Source organism: Coccinella septempunctata, chromosome 2, assembly GCF_907165205.1.
Source record: "Coccinella septempunctata chromosome 2, icCocSept1.1, whole genome shotgun sequence".
Taxonomy (NCBI): Eukaryota; Metazoa; Arthropoda; class Insecta; order Coleoptera; family Coccinellidae; genus Coccinella; species Coccinella septempunctata.
Window position 1 is genome coordinate 39,087,260 of NC_058190.1, and position 21,273 is coordinate 39,108,532.

Below are 21,273 nucleotides of genomic sequence, written 5' to 3' on the forward strand. Positions count from 1 at the left end.
TTCGAAGTCAAGATCTTCATGTTGAAGTAGATGAAGTATTTCATTCAGTAGGCTATCAGGTGAAATAGGTTTCGAAATGTAAGAACTCACTTCTTTTTTCAAACGATCCATTAGTTTCCTTTTGTCCAATCGCAATTTTTCAGCCTCGTCATCTTGTTTTGCATTTCTGATTCCACTCATTTCTAGAAATGCCAAATGTGCATCCTTCTCGCTGATAGCTGATTCCAATGCATCCATTCTGGAGGAGGAGATGAGAAAAATTTATTATAACATAATGATGGGTCTTGCAAAAGAAAATTCCGCAGACATTGTATTCTTTTTATTAAACCTAAAAAGTTTCTACTCTGGATTGAAATGAAAATATGATATCTTTCATCTCTGCCTCTTAAAGCTACCTCTTTTTGGAATACACTGTCATTATTATAAAAGAATACTCACTTCATTCTGTTGAGCTCTCTTAAATTCTCCTTCCGCTCAGATAATAATCTCGTTAATTTAGATTCTAGGTTGGTCATCCTTTTGACATATTGGTTGCAAGAATGGCATCTCAATGCTTGGGCTGTTTGGAGAGATAACAATCGCTGCTCTAGTTTGAATACCTATATTTGTAAAGCATAATGTCAAAGAAGAGAAATCAATGAATGAATAAATCAATCATTAAATCATTAGACCATCTCAAACCAGTTTTAATATTGTACTATTTTCCAACGAGTGAATTTTCGCTTCAGCATGTATCGCTAAACACCTCGCATTAATCGCCATATATATCTCAAAATGTTTGAACGTAGAAAAAATTGCTTACGACAAAATTTGTAGAAAATGTTATGCTCTACAACTTTTATTATGAATGCGAAAACAATTCGAAGCCCACCAGAGGAGATAATTAAAAAAACTGATTTTTGTGACCTTAATGGCCAATTTTTATTGTTTCGGCTTGCTGAAACTGTCAGATTATATTTTTTCCATTATTCTTGAATCATTAACTTCAAAATAAGAAAAAACGCCACCGCGCTCGAGAATGTACACGTGACGTTTTTTTTTTGCAAGTTTGGCGCCCTCCCACACATTTTCTTCACGCTTAAATTGTCAGATTAAGAGAATATATACTTTTCAACATGTAATTAACCACATATATCTTAATCTGACACGCTCGAGTATGTACAATGATCGTTTGCTTTTACTATTCTGACAGGGAGTCCTAGACAATTCCCCCTATATACACGTCTAATTTTTGGTAGAGGTACTCTACAGGGTCCAAAGTATGTCCCCTTATATTAATCTGACACGCTCGAGTAAATCCCGAATTTCCCTCTTCGGCTCCTCAACTATATGTTTAACATATTGGTACAGATTCTGTCAAAATATTTTGTATTGCAATTCCATCATGATAGAAATAGTCTTATAAACATCGCATAAATTTTTTCATGAAACGCAAGAATTTTTACGGAACCGTTTTCGAGATTCGTATGGAATTCTTCTTGTTGATCACATACTTTTCTCAAAAATCTTATTCTGTAAAAATTGCAAGAAAGTGTTTCAATTGAATAGGCCCTATTGGTTTAACCGGATTGGAATTTTCACGGGGATCTCTTATAAAAACTTTCACTGATTCAGAAAAATAGTTTATAGGAGGTTCAACCACAATTTGAGTTCTCACCTTCTGCATTATATCCTTCCTTTTCCTTTCTTCGTCCTGTAGTACTTGCTCCCTCTCAGTAGATATCCGAATCGTTTCCCTTAGTGCGTTCTCCAGCTCCCTTATCCTTTTCTCGCTCGAATCCGACTTCTCCAACATATTTTCCAGATCTTTCAATGTCTCATCACAAGAGGAATCTTCGTTGCTCTCATCCAATTCGTTTTTCAGTATTTTATCATCACCTCCATTTCTCAATATCGCAATCTCACTCTTTTCTCTCAATTCTCTTTGTAATTGTTCAATTTCCTCGTCTTTAACTTTTATGAGTTTATCTTGTTCTTCATTAGTTTCTAACAATTGACTTATTTGTTTATTTTTCGAATAGAGTTCGTCGTCGAGTTTCTTCATGTCATTCGAAAGATTCTGATGACACGCAAAATAAAAATGAATATAAAATAAAATTGGGAAAGCCTTTCAGGTGGGGAAATTAAGGATTAGTAAGGAAGGAGGCAATATCGTTAAGTTAATTGCTATGAATCTATACGAGTATATCTAGAAAAAGCTTTTGAGGAATCCGGCTGGTCCAGCCTGTAAACCACGAGTCCATTAGTAAGCGGAAAAAGAAGTATTGTTAGTTTTTAATAACTAGGTACTCCTAGATAAAAATCCACTCACCTCTGCTTGTTTTCTTTGTTCCTCTAATTGTGCATTTACTGTTTGTTGATTTTTCAGTTTTGCCTGTGCTGCTTTCAGTGCTCTGCAGGACAAATTGTTCGAAGTTATTTCTGATCAAATCAAAATCTAGTGGGAAAACTTACTGTTGTAATTCCATTATTTGCTTCTCTTTCGAATTCTGCTCCTCCTGACTCATCTGAACCAATTGTAGAAGTCTTTCCATTTCACCTGCTGATCTCTTTGCCTCTTCTTGTGCTTTTTGTAAGTTCTTCTCGGCTTCAGCTAGTTTTTTGTTAAGTTCTCCAGCAGCAGCTGCACTACCACCAGCCTGAAAATTTGCGTTCGAATGAGTTCATTCCAATTACCTACTGAAGAAATTGCCAAGGAAGTGGAATTTTTGAAATAATTGAGTATTATTTAATGACATTACTTCTAAATATTCTTGGAAACAAACAAATAATTTGAGAAAACTTGGAATAGCGAACAATGACATTGATAATTTGTTTGTCTGAAGATAAATAAACAAAATTTGATCAATATTTGAAATGCTATTGATAAATTTAAAATTTATAATGAAGGTTATAAAACGCAAATAATGATAAGAGATTTTGAAACATTCAATGGGAATTCCTTTATATCTATTTATCATCATTTAGTAAACATAAAATGAAATTGGGTTGCTATTAAAATCAATAAGAAAGCTTCTTTTAAAATTCAAACTGGTTCTGCACCCAAATTTTTTTTACACTGCTCAACAATTGATTGGGATCACCAACAATTTATTGTTATTTTCCAGAATTCTTGCATTCTCAATCGTAACGAAATTATTCAGTTCCTTTGATATGAAAAAAATATTTTCTTCTTTTCTAGAACTTTTTATGGTGCATATTATCGGATCAACAAAAATCAATATTACTATAAATAGATTACCTTCTGGAGGGAATGTTCTAGTTGGTCCATCTGTTCTTTTCTTCTCTTCAGTTCCTTTTCTAATTCAGACAATTGCCTCTCCTTCTCCTCCACTTGCCTATGTTTGGCATCGATGGCCTTCTTTTGTTCGTCAACTTGTCTCTTGTAATCATCCAATCGTTTTTTCTCATCTTCCAACTTTTTCTTCTGTCCACTCAGATCTTCGGTTGGCTTTTGGCTTGCAGCGTTCTGCAGTTTCTTTTGCGTTTCCATCAACTCCATCTGCAACCATCATCGAAAAAACCATGGCAGAAAATTGCATTTTGAGGAAAATAAGTTAGTCAATGTGATAGAAGGATGTGAAATTAATAACATAAGACAGTTAAAATAAAACGATGACAAAAATTCAATAATATATTTGAACCAAAACTCAAAAACCATACGTACATTACAAAAATTATAACATTTCTACAAACCAAATATGGAAAAATATAAAAAGAAAAATAATCACTCATGACGAATGGAAACAGTACTTGACAGTGGACCACTACATAAATTGTAAAGGAACAACTAACCTGGTTCCTTTCTAATTCTTGTACCAACATTTCCAGCTGAGCTTGCAGTCTTTCTTTCTCAGTGTCCTTATTCCTGACTTCGGCTTGAGCCTTCTCCAACTCTTTTCTCAGCCTATTGAGCTCCTTGTCATCAACAGCAGGCTGAGGTTGGATACCTCTTTCCTTCTGATATTGCGCCATCTGATTGAGCTGCTGTTGTAATTGTTTCTCCATAACTTGTATTCGTTTCTGAAGATCCTGAGCTGTTTTTTCAGCAATGTCAGCCCTATTGGTTTCTTGTTCGACAACTTTTCTCCACTGTTCCAATTCAGAATCACCCCTAGCTCCAGATTCTTGAAGCCGTTTCTCCGCCTTGTCTGCTCGATTCTTATGATTATCTCGTTCTTTTTGTACAGCTTGTAGTTGTTGTTGTATCTTCTGTATCTCGGCGTTTCTGCTTTCTAATATATCCTTGGTCCCCCTTTCCATGTCTTGCGACATCTTCTTCTGCTCGTTCTTGAGCCTGTTCACTTCCGCCTTTTGTTTTTCTAGTTCGCTTTCACTCTGATTCAGTTCCTGTTGGAAGTTCATCAGCATGTCTTGGCTCTTCTCTAACTGTACCACCAATTGGTCTCTCTCCATTGTTAACTGTTTGATATCTGCCTCGTATTTGATTATTTGTTTCTCTATACTCTCACCTTGCCGTCCTTGTTTATCGAACATAGCAGCCATTTTTTCTCTTTCCCTGTTGACTTGTGCCAGTTCTTGTTGCAGTTTAACAATCGTTTCTTGAGTTCGGTGGTCCATCGTTCTTCTCTGAGATTCCAGCCCGGTTCTTATCTGCTGCAATTCAGCTCGGAGTAGATCTCTTTCTTGTTCTAGAGTCTTCCAGTCAAGTGAGTCTCTTTCTATCCTTTCATGCATCCTCGTGAGCTCAGTGGCCATCCGTTCGAATTCGATCTTAGTGGCATCGTTCGTTTCGAGTGCTTTCGCCAAGTGCATCTGCGATTTTTCGAGCTCCTGAGCCAACCTTCCAGCTTCCCTTTCTGTCGCGTCTCTGGCCTGAATTGCTTTCTCGAGTTTCTCCTTCAATCTTTCTATTTCCAGTCTCTCGTCGTTTCTGACCTTGTCGGCGGCCAATGTCTGACGTCTTTCTGCTTGTGCTATATCCGTTCTTAATTTTTCGTTATCTTTTTCTAGTTTATCACATTGTGCTTTCAATTTGTCGTGCCTATCTCTTAGTTTCTCGCATTCTATCATGGCTCGTTCCAGCTCGTGTCGTTGCTTGTCGTGTCCTCCTGCCACTTTGGCCACTTCCGATCTTGCAAGCTCGAGCTGTAGAGTGACCTCGTGGAGTTTGTCTTCGAGGTGTTGATTATTGCTTACCGTTCTCTGCAGTTCATCTCGTAATCTCTGCATTTCTTTCTCGTCTTCATAGGAGAATTTACCTTTGGTGGTTTCGGCGAGGGCAAGGTCTTTTCTTGATCTGTCCAAGTCTGTTAACGTTTTGTCCAATCTTTCCCGCAGTCGATCTACTTCCGCACGAAGTCTTTCGTTTTCTTCTTTCGTTCTCATTTCTTCTCTTTCGTACCTTGAGTATCTACTGGTGGATCCTGTGGTGGTCTCCCTCAAGGCGTCGTACTCGGCTACCACCTTCCTGAACTCATTCTGCAGTTTATCATGCTTTTCGTGCGCTTTTTCTGCTTCTATCTGCAACCTCGCGATCTCTTCCTGACATTTCTCGTAGCTAGCTTGAGATTTGGCGCTTTGCGTGTGTGCTCTGTCCAGTTCATACTGAAGCCTCTCGTTCTCGGACTGGAATTTCTCTTTCTCACTCTGAATTCTTCTAGCTTCGATCTGAGCTTTTTCGTATCGATCTCTGACCATCTCGATATCAATGTTGAGTCTTTCGATTTCTTCTTTGGACTTCTCTTCGTATTCCTTGGCTCTTCCCAGCTGTAGGGCTGTGCGATCGTACATCTCCTGGAGATGATCGAGTTTATCTTGTACATTGCGTTGTTCTTCCCTCAGTTTGGATGTGAGTATCAGTTGCTTCTCATTTTCAATCTCTAGCCTGTCCTTCTCTTGCTGTAAGTTGTCAACCTTGGACTGTACCCTGTACAGGTCGTTTTGGGACCTGTGAATAAACAGAAGTTAATTAGAGAGGGTTTCACTATAGAGAAAATTAACGAGTTCAATGAATCAATATACTGACTGACAGAAATAATAAAAATTCGTTTATATCAAAGAATAGTCCATACAGTTTCATGAAAACAGAATCAGTTTTGGCAATTGACTGTCGGGTGTGTGAAAAAATTACCAATGAAAATCCTTAATGAAAACAAGCTTTTATTCTTTACGAAAGTGAAATTTGTTTTGAGTCACCGATGACAATGATTCAATTATTTTTTTTCGAACTATTTGGCTGCAACAAAAATCCTTTTCCAGTAACTAATTACATGATACCCTAGTAGCTAACAAGAAATAAACATATCAGACAATTTTCAGCGAAACTACCAGAGAATTTGTGAATGTTTGAACTAGCCACCCTTAATCTATATGAAGCTACTCACTTGTCATATTTCTCCAGGACTTTCTCGAATTCCCTGTGCAGAGAATCCCTTTCTTTCTCGGCAATCTGACAGGCGTATATCGATTTGTCCAACTTTTCTTTCAGAATGTCTATTTCGGTTATTGCATCGTCTCGCTCGATCTGGAGTTTCTGCTGAATCATATGTGTCTTCTCCCATCTCTCCTTCAGAATATCAACTTCAGATTCGATATCAGCCCTCTCCCTCTGAATCTTGGCCATCTGGGTTATTTGTTGTTCCACTTTTTCCTTCAACTTCTCGCACTCATCGTAGAAGGAGTCTCTTTCCTTCTGCAGACGTCCAATTTGGGACTGGAACGAAAATTTCCGACGTTAAACGTAGAAAAAATGATCTTATACAAAGCAACTTTTTCATGAAACGCTGTCAAGAGCTTCATAGATTCCCTAAACATGGAAGAATAGTTGACGTACCTGTGCTTTGTCAAGTTTGTCCCTATGTCGATCTGCTTCTATTTGAGCGGATTCTTTTTCTTTCTGAAGACGAGCAGACTGTCCTAGAGCCTTGTCCAATTGCGACTGGGTATTCTCTAAATCGTATGCTACTTTTTCTTTCTCCAGTTGTAGCTGGAAGAATTGTTATAAAATTAATGTGATTTTCAGTATCTAAATAATAATTAATATCTGATTGATAAGAATGATGACCTCTTTATCTCTTCCTCTAGAAAGTGTTTAAGGCTTAAGGTCTAAGGATGAAAAAATCCAATCACTTAGATTGGAATTGTTATTTTCGAGCTCTGTGAACTGGGCAGTCATGCTTTAGTCGTTTGCTCGTAGTCAGCAACTAAATAATTGGTTTCTGTCATCCTTGGACCTTATAAATCCATGAAACACTTACTGGAGAAATTAAATAATGTTGTGGATATAGGAAATGCTAGATTTGGTACTCACTCTCCTGGTCTCCCCAATGGACTTGTCTAGTTTTTCTTGTAGTTTGTCTACTTCTGTCTGCGCCTTGTCCAGAGCGGCTTGTAGCTTGTCCTGTGTTGCTTGAGACTTTCCCAAGGCCCCCTGTGAATGCTCCAGTTCCTCCCTGAGCTTGTCCAGTTCTGCGAATGCTCGATCTTTGTCGGCGTGTAACCTTGCCGTCGTAGACTGGAATCTTTCCAGCTCTTCCCGAAGATGATCCTGCTCCTGGTGCGAATTCTCCAGACGGGCCTTGAGGCGATATAATTCCCCCTGGGACTTTTCCAATTTCTCTTGCAACGCTTTGGCTTCGTTTTTCGCTCTCTCGCTATCCGCTTGTGTAACTCTCAGTTCAGCCTGACACCTTCTAAGATCAGATGATGTTTTATCTGCCTGCTCTTGGACTCTATCCAGCTCGTGACTACTCGCGTAAGTTGTTCTTCCGAATGTTGTACTCCTAGGCCTGTCCCTATCCTTCTCTAGAGTTAATCTGTCGACCTCTTGTTTCAACCTCTCATTCTCCAACTCCAGCCTGGCCAGTCTCTGTCTCGCTTGTTCCCAATCTTGTCCACTTCTACCAACTTCAATAGTGGCTTTGTCCAATTCCGCTTTGCTCTTGCCAAGTTCAGATTGGGAACTCTCCAACTTGGCTTCTAGCCTATCTCTGTCATTTTGAGCTCTATCCAACCTCGCAGTCAGCTTTTCTACTTCGCTGTTTAGGGCGTGTATCTTCAACTTGTAGTCAGCGATTTCTCTCTCGTGTAGTTCCCTCTCCTCCTGTTTTTCTTGTTCGGCTCTATCTCTCTGCTCCCTCAGTTGATTCATTTGTTTTTCTTTATCGCCTATGGCTTCTTCGAGGGAGGAAAGTGCTCCTTCTGAAGAGCAGTGATGTGCTTGCATGGCTGATAACCTTGCTCTTGCCATATCTACTTGGTTGTCTTTCTCTTTTAGAAGATCTTCCAAGTTTTCGACCTACCATAGATTATTCCGTGAAAAATTAGCCGCAGTATGTAAGATTCAATAACTTTAGACAAACTGAAAAATATCTAACACTTGTGTATTCGTGGTTAATGAACAGTTCGAGTAAATAATAATATGATCGAGGTACCTAAGAAGTATTGAATTTACTATAATAAGTTGGACCAGAACAGAATTTCAAGTGTGGTAACGTGGATTGAATAATGAAAAACAGCCGTTTATCATCCGAAGTAATGAAGGAATCCTCAGCATGCTGATATAGCCTCAAAGAGGCAGAAAATTCCCCTATCAAGTGGAAATAAAGAAGCTGCAGTATTATGGGAAATAGCCAAAGGAGGTAGAAGTCAGAGCAGACTGTCGCAGTGCTTTATAGTGACTCCACATGGTGAATAATAATATCTTATTAGTCACAAAACCCTCTGAGAATGATATGGATAAAGAAAAATAATATCAGTGTGAAGTCAATTGAAAAGCTTTCGTCTTACCTTTCTCTGAAGAACGTTTATCTTCCTGTCCTTGATATCCATGTGCTCCCTCATTTCCGCCATCTCAGCAGCTGCCCTGGCACGCTCCTGCTGACTCTGCTGCGTCTTCTTCTCGATATGTCTATTCTTTTCCTCCAGCCTCTGCCTCATCTCCTCCACGTCGGCCTGGAGCATGTTGTAATGTTCCTCCTTGGCACACAGGGACTCTTTGAGCACGGCAATGTGTCGCTGATAGTCCTGGTGCTGTTCCTCCAGCGTTTTCATCTTGGCGCCCATCGCCAGGATCTCTTGGTCCCTACGCTGTATCTCCACGCGAAATTCGTCGAGCTGAGGACATGCATGCACTCTATTTTGCTCCATGCGGGGAAAATCATGCGTGCCAGAGACAAAGAGGTGGCAAAAGTGGTCAACCTGATCTCCAGGTGGCCGGAGAGTCTTAACATTTAGTTACAGACGAGGGGTTAATCAGTAGCGTACGATGTGTGTCTTGTAGTAAGGGTGAGTTTGAGTGTAGAGATGGTCGTCTCAAGAACTGGTAGTGGCTGATGGAAATCTTTGATCTTGACTCTAGACATGATTTGATGGAAGCCGAAATTCGAAGGTTTTGAGCAGAAGGGATTCACAACCTCGATTGATGTAAAGAAATGGCAGGTATTTTGTGGATAAGGGTTAGTACCCTTTTAGACTATTTTACATGAGATATAGGCCTTTTTGTAAAATTTAAGTTGAATCAATGGAAATAGTTCATGATAATATAACTGTGTATTTTATCACCCAAAAAGTTATTTGCCAAAATTGAATTAAATGTTTGAGTCTGAATGTGTTTTACTTTTATCTTATCGATAACTGACAGCCAAGCACTATGTATAAAAGAAATCTCTCCATGAATACGACATATTAAGCTATCTAACGGTCTCACAATTTTTTTTTGGAATTCTAATACGCGGTTAATGTTTAGTGGTTTCAAAGATATTTTGGCCCAGCAAAAAGTTTCTTGAGAGATCTATCGCCAAAAAAGGTAGTACCATGAGATTTCCCATATCATCTGTGCACCAAATTCATTGATTTCGTTGCAGCCTGTATAGCATGAAGGGAGGAGCAATTCAATTCAAAGCCAACTGGAAGGGTAGTGACGTAGAAGGTGCGCAAGTCCAGCTTAATAGAGAATACTCCTTCTGACGAAAATGATGTATTCTTTATGAAATATCTTTGAAACATTACATTTTGAAATAATCATTTCAACTGTTTCCCAAAAAAAACTATTTCAAGTACTTAAAAATGAAAAATAAAAATGGGTATTTAAAATTTAAAGCGTTTCGTTTCTATTGCGCAAGTTGGCAACATCTACTGAAATATGCGTTGATAATAAAGGACAACAAATACACTATCTTGATGAGATAGACAAAGATGATTGTCTATGAACTCTGCGACGAACGAGGAAGATCGTAAAATTTTATTTTAAAACCTCATATTTGAAGAATGATTTTGAATAGTTTCCGCGGTACATTTGAAAAATTCATGAAAGAAACTCATAATTATTAAGTTTATATTTGCATATGCTGTGATAAGCCAACTTGAGGAGAATTCCCTATTGGTAGAACTCAGCAGTGGCGTAGCAATTACAATAGATAAAGAACTTTTGCTCGAAAACGTTGTTTATCTCATGAGTGGGTCACTGACAGTACTCAAGAGACTTTCACCAATAGGAGATCGAAAAAGTACTCGAGTCACTTCAGCACTACTATATGCCACGCCACGACAGAGTTCTATCAGTGAGCTTGACGTGGCCACCTTCTACGTCATCACTCTTCCAATTTGTTTTGAACTCAATTGGACCTCCCCTATACATCTTCTTGAGTAAAACTAAAACGAAGTGGGATGACAGATGACATTACTCTTACTCTGAAGATGCTCAGAAACTTCTGATATTCAAATAAACGTTTGAATGTTTTGCCGTTTCACTCTACCGTTGTTTCTGTAGCCTTACTATGTTGTACATTTTAAACTATTTTAGCCTTTTTGGAATAATGTGATATTACTGAAATTAAGTGGTTTCAATCGATGGTTTGACAAGTGTTTTACACGATGTTAATTTTTGAAAGAGCATAATTCGAAATAAGCGAAAATAAGTGATTTTGTCGGTGTAATATGTGGAAAACTTTATATTATGGGTCGTTAGAATGATGGTTTTGAATCTATTCTGCTCCTTCGTCCTCGAAAATGTAAGACACTATCTAATAAGGCACTTACGGTCTGAGGAAAGGCATACAATATAAAAACAAAGTGCTTGATAAACTGATTTATTTTCAACTATAGTATTAGACTCTTCAAAGCTATGAAACAAATATATAATTTTCGTAACACAGATGTAATTCGACAAATTTTCCTCAATATATCATGTCAAGAGAACCAGCAAAATAGCATCTATGTAATTAAAAAAAATAGTTTAACGAAAATTTCGAAGAATTTTTGATTTTCTCTTATTATCTCGTATTTTTCTCTCCTCTCTTATATAATTCTGCTGGCTCCTATTATTATTATCATTCTCAAGAAATTGCAGTCTTATGTATGGTGTTTATTGTTCAGTGATAATTTGATCACATTGAGAGTAGTCATAAGATGGTTCATACTTAGTCATTATGAATTATCCTCGACTTGAAGATGCTGAAGACGTAACAAACGTGAAAAAAAAAACACTCCACACTTGGAGAACCCGAAGCTAATCCCCTCAATCTGAAAATAATGTCCCTAGCATAGCATCGCAGATGCTAATGGTAATTTGGGAGCTGAGCATTGCACTCTGAGGTTAATTAACCTTGTTTTCATCCGAACCCTCGATATTATCATTGAATTTAATACTGTTTATATAGAGCTCGAGATCAAACAGATGATCCTATAATTAATCAGGAGAAGGATAGGGATTGTGAATGCGCCTGTATTCCGAAAGCGTCTTTGGGTGGAATACTACTATTCACCTGAAGATGATATGATATAGATACAGGGCGAGTTTTTGACTTGTACAAATATTTTAATAGTGGGTTCCTTGAAGTCAAAAGGAACACTTTTTTAACTACTTTTTTTCAGTTTTCCTTCAGAATAACAAGCTAAATCTATGACACTAAACATCTGTGAATCTTTCAAACAGAGTTTCATTGAGCCAAGGTACCCAATTTTTCGTATTTCGCAGATACTTTTTATTTTTAAATGTCAAATTACTCGAAAACGGCGGATATTCATTAGTGAGTGTTCAACTTACTTGCAGTCTTTGAATTTCGGGGATGTAATGTCATAATGAAGAAACTGGAAGATGTGGGTGAAATTTTGTGTTCGGAGAAGATTCATCACTTGAATTTAAAACTAAGTTTAACTATTTCTCGAAATCACATCTTTTCTGGATTTTTAACAGCAGAATTGGGAAGAATGGTAAAGGGAAAAAGGATTTTTTCTCACTTCAGGAATCTTCTGTTAATATATATGTAGTGCACATATTGTACTTGTAGTTGTACATTATTATATTTATTATCATGTATAATTCAAAGACTTATACCCCCAAATTTTAAGTAAATAGAGGAAATGCTCAGCAGAATATGACACAAAAATAATTAATTTATTTTTTTGGCGAGTAGCAATTCAAATGACATTTGACATCCCCAAAATGAGAATCCCCAAAAATGAGAAGGCCATATAGTGAAAGAAACGATGCTTTACTCTCTTCCCCTCAATAAAAAAAGAATAATAAAGAATAGATGGCTTTCACTTTCTTGAGTTGAGTTTCAAAAACCACTAACTATAATAGAATATTCGAGAAAATGGAGATAAAATGAAAGATGTGAGTGAAAAGTAGCGTACGAAATTATTATTATATCTTCAGTGTCTAGTATTTTGTAGAGAACTGATCGAACAGGTCAATTTTTATTTTAAATTATATATTTTTCATGTATAATTGAATTTTCATGCACCCTTCATGAGGTTTGAGGAAAGTTGAGCTTTTTGAAATAGGAATCCTAATTTTTTATAAATAAGGAGCTAATTTTTTATGCCGGGAATGGAAATAAGTTGCTGAGGATAATTTCTTCATTGATGCATTTGCATAGGTTTTATTGAGGTAAAATGGTTACAGTACTTACTATGTTTTATTTTCTATAGAACCTGATAAAATGAAAACTCGAAATAAAATAAATTCAAATCTTGCATCCCTACAATGAAGAATTGATTCAGCCCATACTTGATCGAATATTTCAACTAAAAACAGCACTAGAAGATGATAATTTGATAAAGAAACACGTGCTGTGGTTAGACAAATCATGTTAATGAAAATCATATTATTCTGTCTTCCGTTTGATTTAAAAACCTCATTCTTAGCAACAAAAGGTCTACCATTTCTGGTACAAGAAACTGAAGTTGCCTTTCGAAAAAACTCAACTACTTAGTAGAGGGTGCATGACAAACTTTTTTCAATTAAATCTATATGAAATGTTGCGTAATTTGAAATCAAAATGGACTTCTTCGAGCATTTTCTATAAGACAAAATACCGAAGATAAGTATAAATTTTTAGATTGTTTTTAAGAAACTACCGCCTCTCTTCAATAATTAATTCTTTCAAACTGAAGAGGGTTGTAAGAATTTTCAAAACTTCCTATTATTTTATGTTAGTATTTTTGTAGAAAAGTTTTACTGTAAATTTCTTTTTTCATATTCTTCACTATTTGCTTGTATCTATCCATATATTTGGGTTGAGGAATCTTCTTCGTAAGATTTCCAACTTCTAGGAACCCTATATATTTAGGGTTTTACATTTGATTATTCAGTACTCAAGGGTTTTACCTATCTTTTCAATCGATTAATTTCAAATTTTGAAAACACCAGAACAAAATGGGAAATAGTGAGTACATTACAAGAGACCAATAAAATTATAGTTTTATAAACTAACAAAAAAAGCTTCAGTATCAAGTGAACCTAAAAAAAAATATGTGTATTTACTGTATTTACTCGAACATAAGGAGAAGTGTTGATTCTCGATTCTAGTCATATTAAGTTCTAAATATATTCTAAATTGGAATTAGCAAAATGAGAAAATAGGTCAAGAGCACGTTTTTTCACGTTTGACTGAATAATCCTGAATTTTTTTTTTGAGTTCACATTGTTGTCAATTTTTTAAACTGTTTTTATTCACGAAAATTTGACGAAATTCCAAAAAAATGGCCTTGAATACTTTTCCTGTACGTAACCAAAGCGACCATAACTAATATTCTGCTCAGCTATGCTACTGACATTGCTTCTAAGTAGATTCAATAGTTGTTGGTACGCCTTCAGTATCCCCAAGTTCGAATTCCTAGCCTTAAATCTGTGTTTAAGTTCATTCCTTTATTGCCGACAGAACATTCTTCGATATCTTGCAATAATTGACATACTATTGACTATTTGGCAGTATATTTTCAATGCTTATTAACGAACAGGCTCGAAATGAGGTAAGGAGATCTCTGGGCTCCATCGAAGATTCATCCGAAAAACGTGTTGAGGTTTTCCAGTTTATCTAGTGACGATATCCATCGAAGTGACATCTGGTGAGGGGTGGGGGAAGCAAACACAGACAGTATCACGCAATGATTAACCCCTCTGGCGTTCTCTCATAATCTACCAAGTATAACGCCATCCTTTCCGATCTGCACATCGTTCAACAGAAAACTTACTTGTCGCTTGAACGGCGCGGCTTGAGGTATTTCCGATTGACTGAGGCTGAGGGTGGGGGGTTGGTCTAAGTTCCCACCCAACCTCCTGACCTCGCATTCCAACAGATTGACCTCCCGCTCCAACGTCGATATTCTAGCGTCTTTTGTGTCAAGAAGCACGCGGACCGTACTGCTGGAGGGGGAGGGTACCAATTCCAGCTGTGATTGGAGGGTGCGCAATGTCTCATTGGCCGCGTCAAGCTCCTGCACAGACAGGGAGATCAGCGGTTGCGCAAATTCTAATATTTTTTTCAGTATTAATAGACGGGTAACTGGAAACTTCAGATAATTTCCTGGAAACCTTCTGTTAGGTACAGTGCGTTTCTTCACAATTGTGACACATCAGAGACCAATAGAAGGGTGGTTCCTGCTAAATTTATTCAATAGTCCCAATCACAAGGTGAGATTAGTAAAAAATATCACCTCACGTCAGATAATCGCAATATTGCTAAAAATGCCTCTTTTCATGAAAAATACATACAGGGTGGCCCACATAAAACAATCCATCCGAATATGAACGTAAATAGGTGGAGCTCTTCTAGAAAAAGCCAATACAGGTCAATTTTTATTTAGAGGTAGAATTCTTTTTCTTCCTAATTCATGTGTATGGTCATCCGCCTAAGCAGGGTGTTAACCTCCTTGAGAACCCTAAATGGCAATTGGCTGGAGTGACACATTATTTTGAAGTTTTTTGCAACTCTCTGGTTGAGTTGCTGATGGAATTTCAATTAATTAGATGTTCAAGTTGCCTACTGTTATTTTGTCTTTGTTTATTTCCTATTACATTTGGTGACATTTCATCTGTTGTTTTATTACATGCTGACACTATTATCTGGCGAAGGTCTTCTAGGAAAGCAGGTATTCTGATTATACGAAAGTTCTGCAAAATGTGGATAAAAACAAAATGATGCTTAGGGGGATGATCTTACAATTATGAAAGAAAGATGTCCTCCTCAATATACCTACATATTAATTTGTTAAAACGTTTTCCACAAAATTCCTATTTACTGCAATGTCCGGCTGGACTCTCTTGTATGGGTCACCAGGTATAAATCTTCTACTAAGGAACATATACATATAAGATCTCTCAACAAAAATAATACAGAATACATGACGTGATGTGGTCATATATTAATTCAGCTAGAGGACTTTGTTTGCCTTCTGAAATCCTAGTTTGATCCAAAATTATCATAAGCTCCGTACCAATATCAGGTTTCTGGAAAATTTTCCTGAGTTCCGCGTCTACTATTACTGATCTAGAGGTCAGGTTGCTAAAGTGTTTCAGTTCGTTTTTACCACCTATGTGCTCCAACCTCCCTTTGTCTCTGGTTTCGGATTTTCGTGAGAATTTTGACAATTTTCAAGTGAATGAACATCAAAAAATACTTCCTGCACATAATTCTTGACCTCGAATTCCATTTGCATGGAGTAGCAAATCGAAGGAATGTAATTTTGGACGAAGAAAAGAAACTTTTCGAGCAGAAAACGTCAACGAAGATTTGAAGGGATACATCCTAGAGAGGATGATTGAATTTGATAGAATGTAAAATGTAAAACATACAGGGTCTGAATGAATTGTTGCGAAAAAAATCAAGAGGGGATTCCTTGTCAAAAAATAGTGCGAATCATAATTTTTTTTGAGCATCCCTTGCTTAGATACAACTCCCTGAACATCTTTATTTTTTTTCTCAGAAACTAGAAAACTGACAAAAATCAGCGATGAGACAATCAGAAAAGTTCTGGTCATGTTCCTCTATAATTGCAAGGAGTAGAAAAACAGCCCATAAAATTTGTTTCGCGAAAAACTTTTTTTTAATTTATATTATACCATTGAAAAACACATTTTTGATAGCTTGATTCATTTCAAACAAATAAATAAGGTTTCCTGTAATTCTTGCTGAAGGTTACGGTTTGTGAGAAAAATAAAATTATCAACAGGTATGTATAGTTATCTTCGTTCTTAAATTTACCTAGACTTTTTTGATTGCCTTTCCCATTCCATGGAATGTTTGCCCAGTTCAATTTCTGTCAGTTTTCTGATATATAAAAATAAAATTAAAAATTGGTTTTCAGTTGCCATCTTTAGGGCCAAGGACAGGTTATCACCCTTTAAATTTTTTCGCAATTATTCTTTTACACCCTGTATATCTAAAACATAGATCGTATGATTTTGAAATTGGAGGTGCTGACATTATATATGAGTCAAGTGACTATCTGACTATCACAATGCTTGAATAATTGGTTCAGTTTTTCAATTGGGTATATCGTATATCTAAATAACCAATAATCAGAATAAAATGGAATTCATATACCCCGAATCTTGTGAATTATGGAATAATTTTTTCGGATTCACAGCTCGTGGTCAAAACAGTCTTACAAACTGTAATAAATAATATCTAAATCCTCGTTTTACAATATCTACAAGGTGTACCAAGTTCGAGGGCCTATTAGACGTTTTTGGAGAACTAGATCATGATATTGTTCGACATTATCTGCTGAGCTAAAATCGAGACTAAAATATTTTAGAAGCCTAAGCACTTTCAGTTATACAGGGAATGAAAAATTTTTTGAAAAATTTATTTCCATTCCCTGTATAACTGAAAGTGCTCACGCTTCAAGAATATTTTAGCTCAGTAGATAATGTCGAACAATATCATAATCCCAATTTTCAGATTTCAAATAGGTCCAGTTCTCCAGAAACGTCTAATAGGCCCTCAAACTTGGTACACCCTGTATATTTTTTCTGATAGTCTGTCTATCGAATCATCTTGTGCTTTAATAGGATTCTCAACTTGGAGTGTGATTTGAAAAACTTCCATTGTTTTTCAGTCATTTGCAAACATTGCAGCTTTTTTATGACTATTTATCATTAACAAACGTGAGCTTGTTGTTATATGTGCATGAAAGCTGCGAATTTATTTTGATTTATGTGTAACTTGTTATCTGTCTACAAAAAGGCTCATCCAGCAGGTGTTAACCGAGCAGTAAAAACCGCATTGTTTATTAGTCCCTATATTGTTTTATTATTACATTATTTGATTTGTATATTACCTGATTTTATTGTTCGACAAGAACGATTTCTTATTTCTATATTGATTTTCATCTTCTTTTCCATATTCATTTCCATTATTAATCGTGACTTTTGAATTTCACTTTGAGGTAGGAATTTAGATTTGAAATTATGTGTTTGTATAGTTCTCGAAGAAATACTTAAAATGGGGTATTGTAATAGCCGAAACATCTAATGTGTTAGAAAGGATAGAGTGTTTAGTCTTTAGTCTTTTTTTATCGTTGATCCACCCTGTAGATTTGCTGGCCAAATAGGCTACCAACTGTATAGTGTATAGGTGACACAGGTTGCTCTGACCGGAGGACCATAAAAATGCTGGTCACTTATTCAAATCACGTTGAGGTTATAATATCTACTGCGATGTTTGAAATTTGCCAGTGCTCTCCTTTCAACTCAAAATTTTTCGATCAGTAGGTACGCGAAAAAGTTTTATATCGAATTATCCGATACACATAGTTAGACCATTTCGAAAGACAATCAAAGCGACCTGCTGGATGTCCCGTTGGTTGATAACGATAAAATATCATAAGCACCTGTTTTTGGGCCATTGCCTGCATCTGTTGGAACATCTGCCTCTCCTCTTCCTTACCTGGAACAAATCCAACATCCAGCCCATTAGTTGCACGAAAATTCTGCGATCTTTTCCACATCTAAACGACACGGAAATGTATATCTAAACATATTGCACTGTCTAACTTTGGCGCTGTAACTAATTAAGACTCTTCCTTCGCATATATTTCAAATGAACGCCCTGTGTTATGTGGTGAGAAAGAAAAAACGATGGTGCATGGTAAAGCGACAGAGTTGACGGAAAATCTATTGGCGTGGGTAAAAAGTTTCGTGCTAGAACGGTTAGAAGATTGATGGATATAGCCGAGATGAATTAGTTATGCAAAAAAGTTGGGTTGGATTTAAAACAGCCATTTCTTTTTGTTCAGATTCGCGTGGTATTATAATAGCTGTGGAAGAAAGACAGTGCGAGTCTCTAACTCTCTCTTGCTAAAAACACCTCGAAATATCACCGAAATATCTAAGGTAAAAGGTCCCATTTGAATCCACTACTTGAGCTTTTTGAATTGCTCAAAGATAATAAAGTTATGTTTCCTTAAATTACCTCAAGTTTTTTTCCGGGTACTTCTTAAGATTTAATTTTACCAATCAAATTTCGAGAAAACCCAATATGGCATCATAAGCCATCATATGATAAGCTGCATAATATATAGTTTCCAGAAGAGAGTCTTGGATATATCCATCGAAACCAAATATGATAAAAATCGAAAACTGATTGGTACTAACCCATTCCTTTGTTTTGCAGCATTTCCAACAATTTTTTTATACTTTCGTCCCTGGTTTGTAGGGTCTGCTTCTGAGTTTCTATCCTGAGTTCTAGTTCCTGTAACAAGAATCAATTGCTACCATGTGTATACTTGTGTAGTTTTTTAAAATATTTTTCAAAGGCTTATTTTTTAAAGCGGGAATAGCTTTGTGAATGAAAGATGCTGAGTTCTCGATTGCTTCTCATTTCAAATTACAGGGTTGTATATAACTTGAGCGCAATATTTTGGATTCAAAATAATAATTCTAAACAAAACATTCATAATGGAATTTAAGCCCACAATAGCATCTTCACCCTTGTGAAAATCATTTAATTTTTTTTTAGTTCCAGAAACTTAAGTATCAAAAATTACTATAGTATCTATTTATTTAGAGATGAGAATATAGAATAGACATTACCATGCACTATTGAAGAAAAACACTCAGCGCTGTTGAAAAACTGCGAACGAATGGAATTTCAGAATTTGTATTACACAGGGTGCAAATGAATAGTTGCGAAAATATGTAAGGGATAATTCCATGTCAAAAAATAGTGTTGGTCTTTCTTATAATTTATTTTTGAGTAGCCCCTGACTAGATACAGCTAGCACCTGAAAAGCAATTTTTTTTTTCTTAGAAACCAGAAATCTGACAAAAAAAATGAACAGACGTTCTGTAGGATTCTGGTTGAGTTTTCCTATAATGTCAGCATTATAGCCGCCTACTAAGTAAATTTAAGTTCGGAGATAATTCCAGCCTATACGACATGTACCTGTTGATAAATTTGTTTGTTTTTTTTTTAAAACTGTTACTTCTAGGAGGAAATTACAAGAGACCTCATTTGTTTGAAATGAATCAGGCTATCAAAAATTGATTTTTCTATTGTATAGTATGTATAAGGAAAAAAGTTTCTTGCGAAACAAATTTTAAATTCCAATCGGAACGCCTTCACATTTTATTCGATTGCTTTTGTATGCTTGATGAATTTAATTTCTAACGGTATTCTGGTTTCTACGAGAAAAATTGAAATTGATTTCCAGGTGCCATCTTTCGGGAGATGTATCTGAGCTAGGACTGCCAAAAAAAAATATGAAAGACCCACACTTTTAACCCTTCATTACTGTCAATTTTGTCTTTAGCAAATAGTGTGATTTAGCAGAGATAAGAAAGAAGTGTTTTGATATTCTCCATGATAATCCAAGATTTGCACATTTTATTTAAGAATTTCTTATGCATTTATTCATGAATTTGAAAATAAATTGTGATGATGATGATTTTTGTTCGAAATTCTTCAGGTATAAGGAATAAGTTTTCGTTAATAAAATTGATATTTAGTGAAAAATTTACAGATATGTTTATGGCCATTCAACCAATAAAAAGATGATTCACAGTCTGTTCGTAGTGCATCACACTACAACTACCAAAATATTACAAAAATTGTGAAAAATGCGTCGGTGTTTCCTCTGCTTAAGATCCCTTTTCTTGGAAACGGTTGTGTCTACAGCATTAAACCAAGACTAAATTTTTTTAACGAATACACCACTTAAACAAACAGTATAATGCTGATCTTATTTATTTGTTCAGAGTATTCAGAATGGGGGTCGACTACATATTACCATATTGAAAATTTCAGCGAAATATATCTGCTCTTTCAATTCTTCTATACCGGGTGGCCCACCCCAGACGTGGCGCTCATTTTGAGGGAGTGAATAAAGATATTTCGCTCAAGCTCAAATTATGATGATTTTCTTCAGATCACGAGATAATGGCGAAAATGGTTTACTAGTTTTTAATTAAAAATCGAAAATTGCTCAGAAACTATCAGGTTTAGATGTAGGAAAATTTTATGAAGGTAGTTTCGAAATTAATTTTTACGTTCAACGAGATGAAGAAATACCGAGTGTGCCATTTGAAATGAGAAAGTTTTCGACGATTATTTGTAGTTGATGTTTGAGAATTAATTATGATCAATCTGTATATTCCAGAGTTGAAATTTTCTTTTATATGTATGAGCAGCCAACTTATCTACTCGGAAAAATTCTGTCTGTATCGCTGGCGTAACTAGTTTCTCCATTAATTGCCATTCAAAAAACTCCATATTTTCGATTTTTCGCCATTATCTCGTAAAGGGTGCTTCTGAGCCATAAAGTAATCTGAAGAAACTCATCATAACTTGAGCTTGCCATTCCATTTTTGAGGTCAAATATAGGGTGTTGCATTCAAAAAAGTGTAACTTTGGTCTATACCTTTGTTTTCGAATACTCTGTATATATGAAAATAATTTTAAATTGTGCTTTGCGACATCCTACACATACCACATGAAAAGATTTCCATTATATCTTCATTTACTCCCTCGAAATGAGCGCCGCGTCTGGGGTGGGCCACCCGGTATATCAGAAAGGATCATC

General features: G+C 36.2%; 1 protein-coding gene across 4 annotated transcripts in view; it reads right to left on the reverse strand.

Moving 5' to 3' along the window:
• LOC123306684 (ELKS/Rab6-interacting/CAST family member 1) overlaps window positions 1–21,273 on the reverse strand; it is a 69,881-nt gene that overhangs the window by 3,858 nt on the left and 44,750 nt on the right. For 2 of the 4 annotated variants that reach the window (XM_044888802.1, XM_044888801.1), the window contains 13 exons: window positions 18,848–18,944; window positions 18,085–18,140; window positions 8,752–9,078; window positions 7,274–8,260; window positions 6,797–6,949; window positions 6,348–6,676; window positions 3,796–5,911; window positions 3,242–3,502; window positions 2,455–2,639; window positions 2,312–2,393; window positions 1,658–2,059; window positions 439–599; window positions 91–238 (listed from right to left, as the gene is read on the reverse strand). In XM_044888802.1, coding sequence (XP_044744737.1) covers window positions 91–238; window positions 439–599; window positions 1,658–2,059; window positions 2,312–2,393; window positions 2,455–2,639; window positions 3,242–3,502; window positions 3,796–5,911; window positions 6,348–6,676; window positions 6,797–6,949; window positions 7,274–8,260; window positions 8,752–9,078; window positions 18,085–18,140; window positions 18,848–18,944 — 5,304 coding nt within the window. Of the gene's footprint in view, window positions 1–90; window positions 239–438; window positions 600–1,657; window positions 2,225–2,311; window positions 2,394–2,454; window positions 2,640–3,241; window positions 3,503–3,795; window positions 5,912–6,347; window positions 6,677–6,796; window positions 6,950–7,273; window positions 8,261–8,751; window positions 9,079–14,442; window positions 14,686–18,084; window positions 18,141–18,847; window positions 18,945–21,273 lie in introns of those variants that run through there. The other 2 variants (XM_044888804.1, XM_044888803.1) reach the window with 2 other exon arrangements.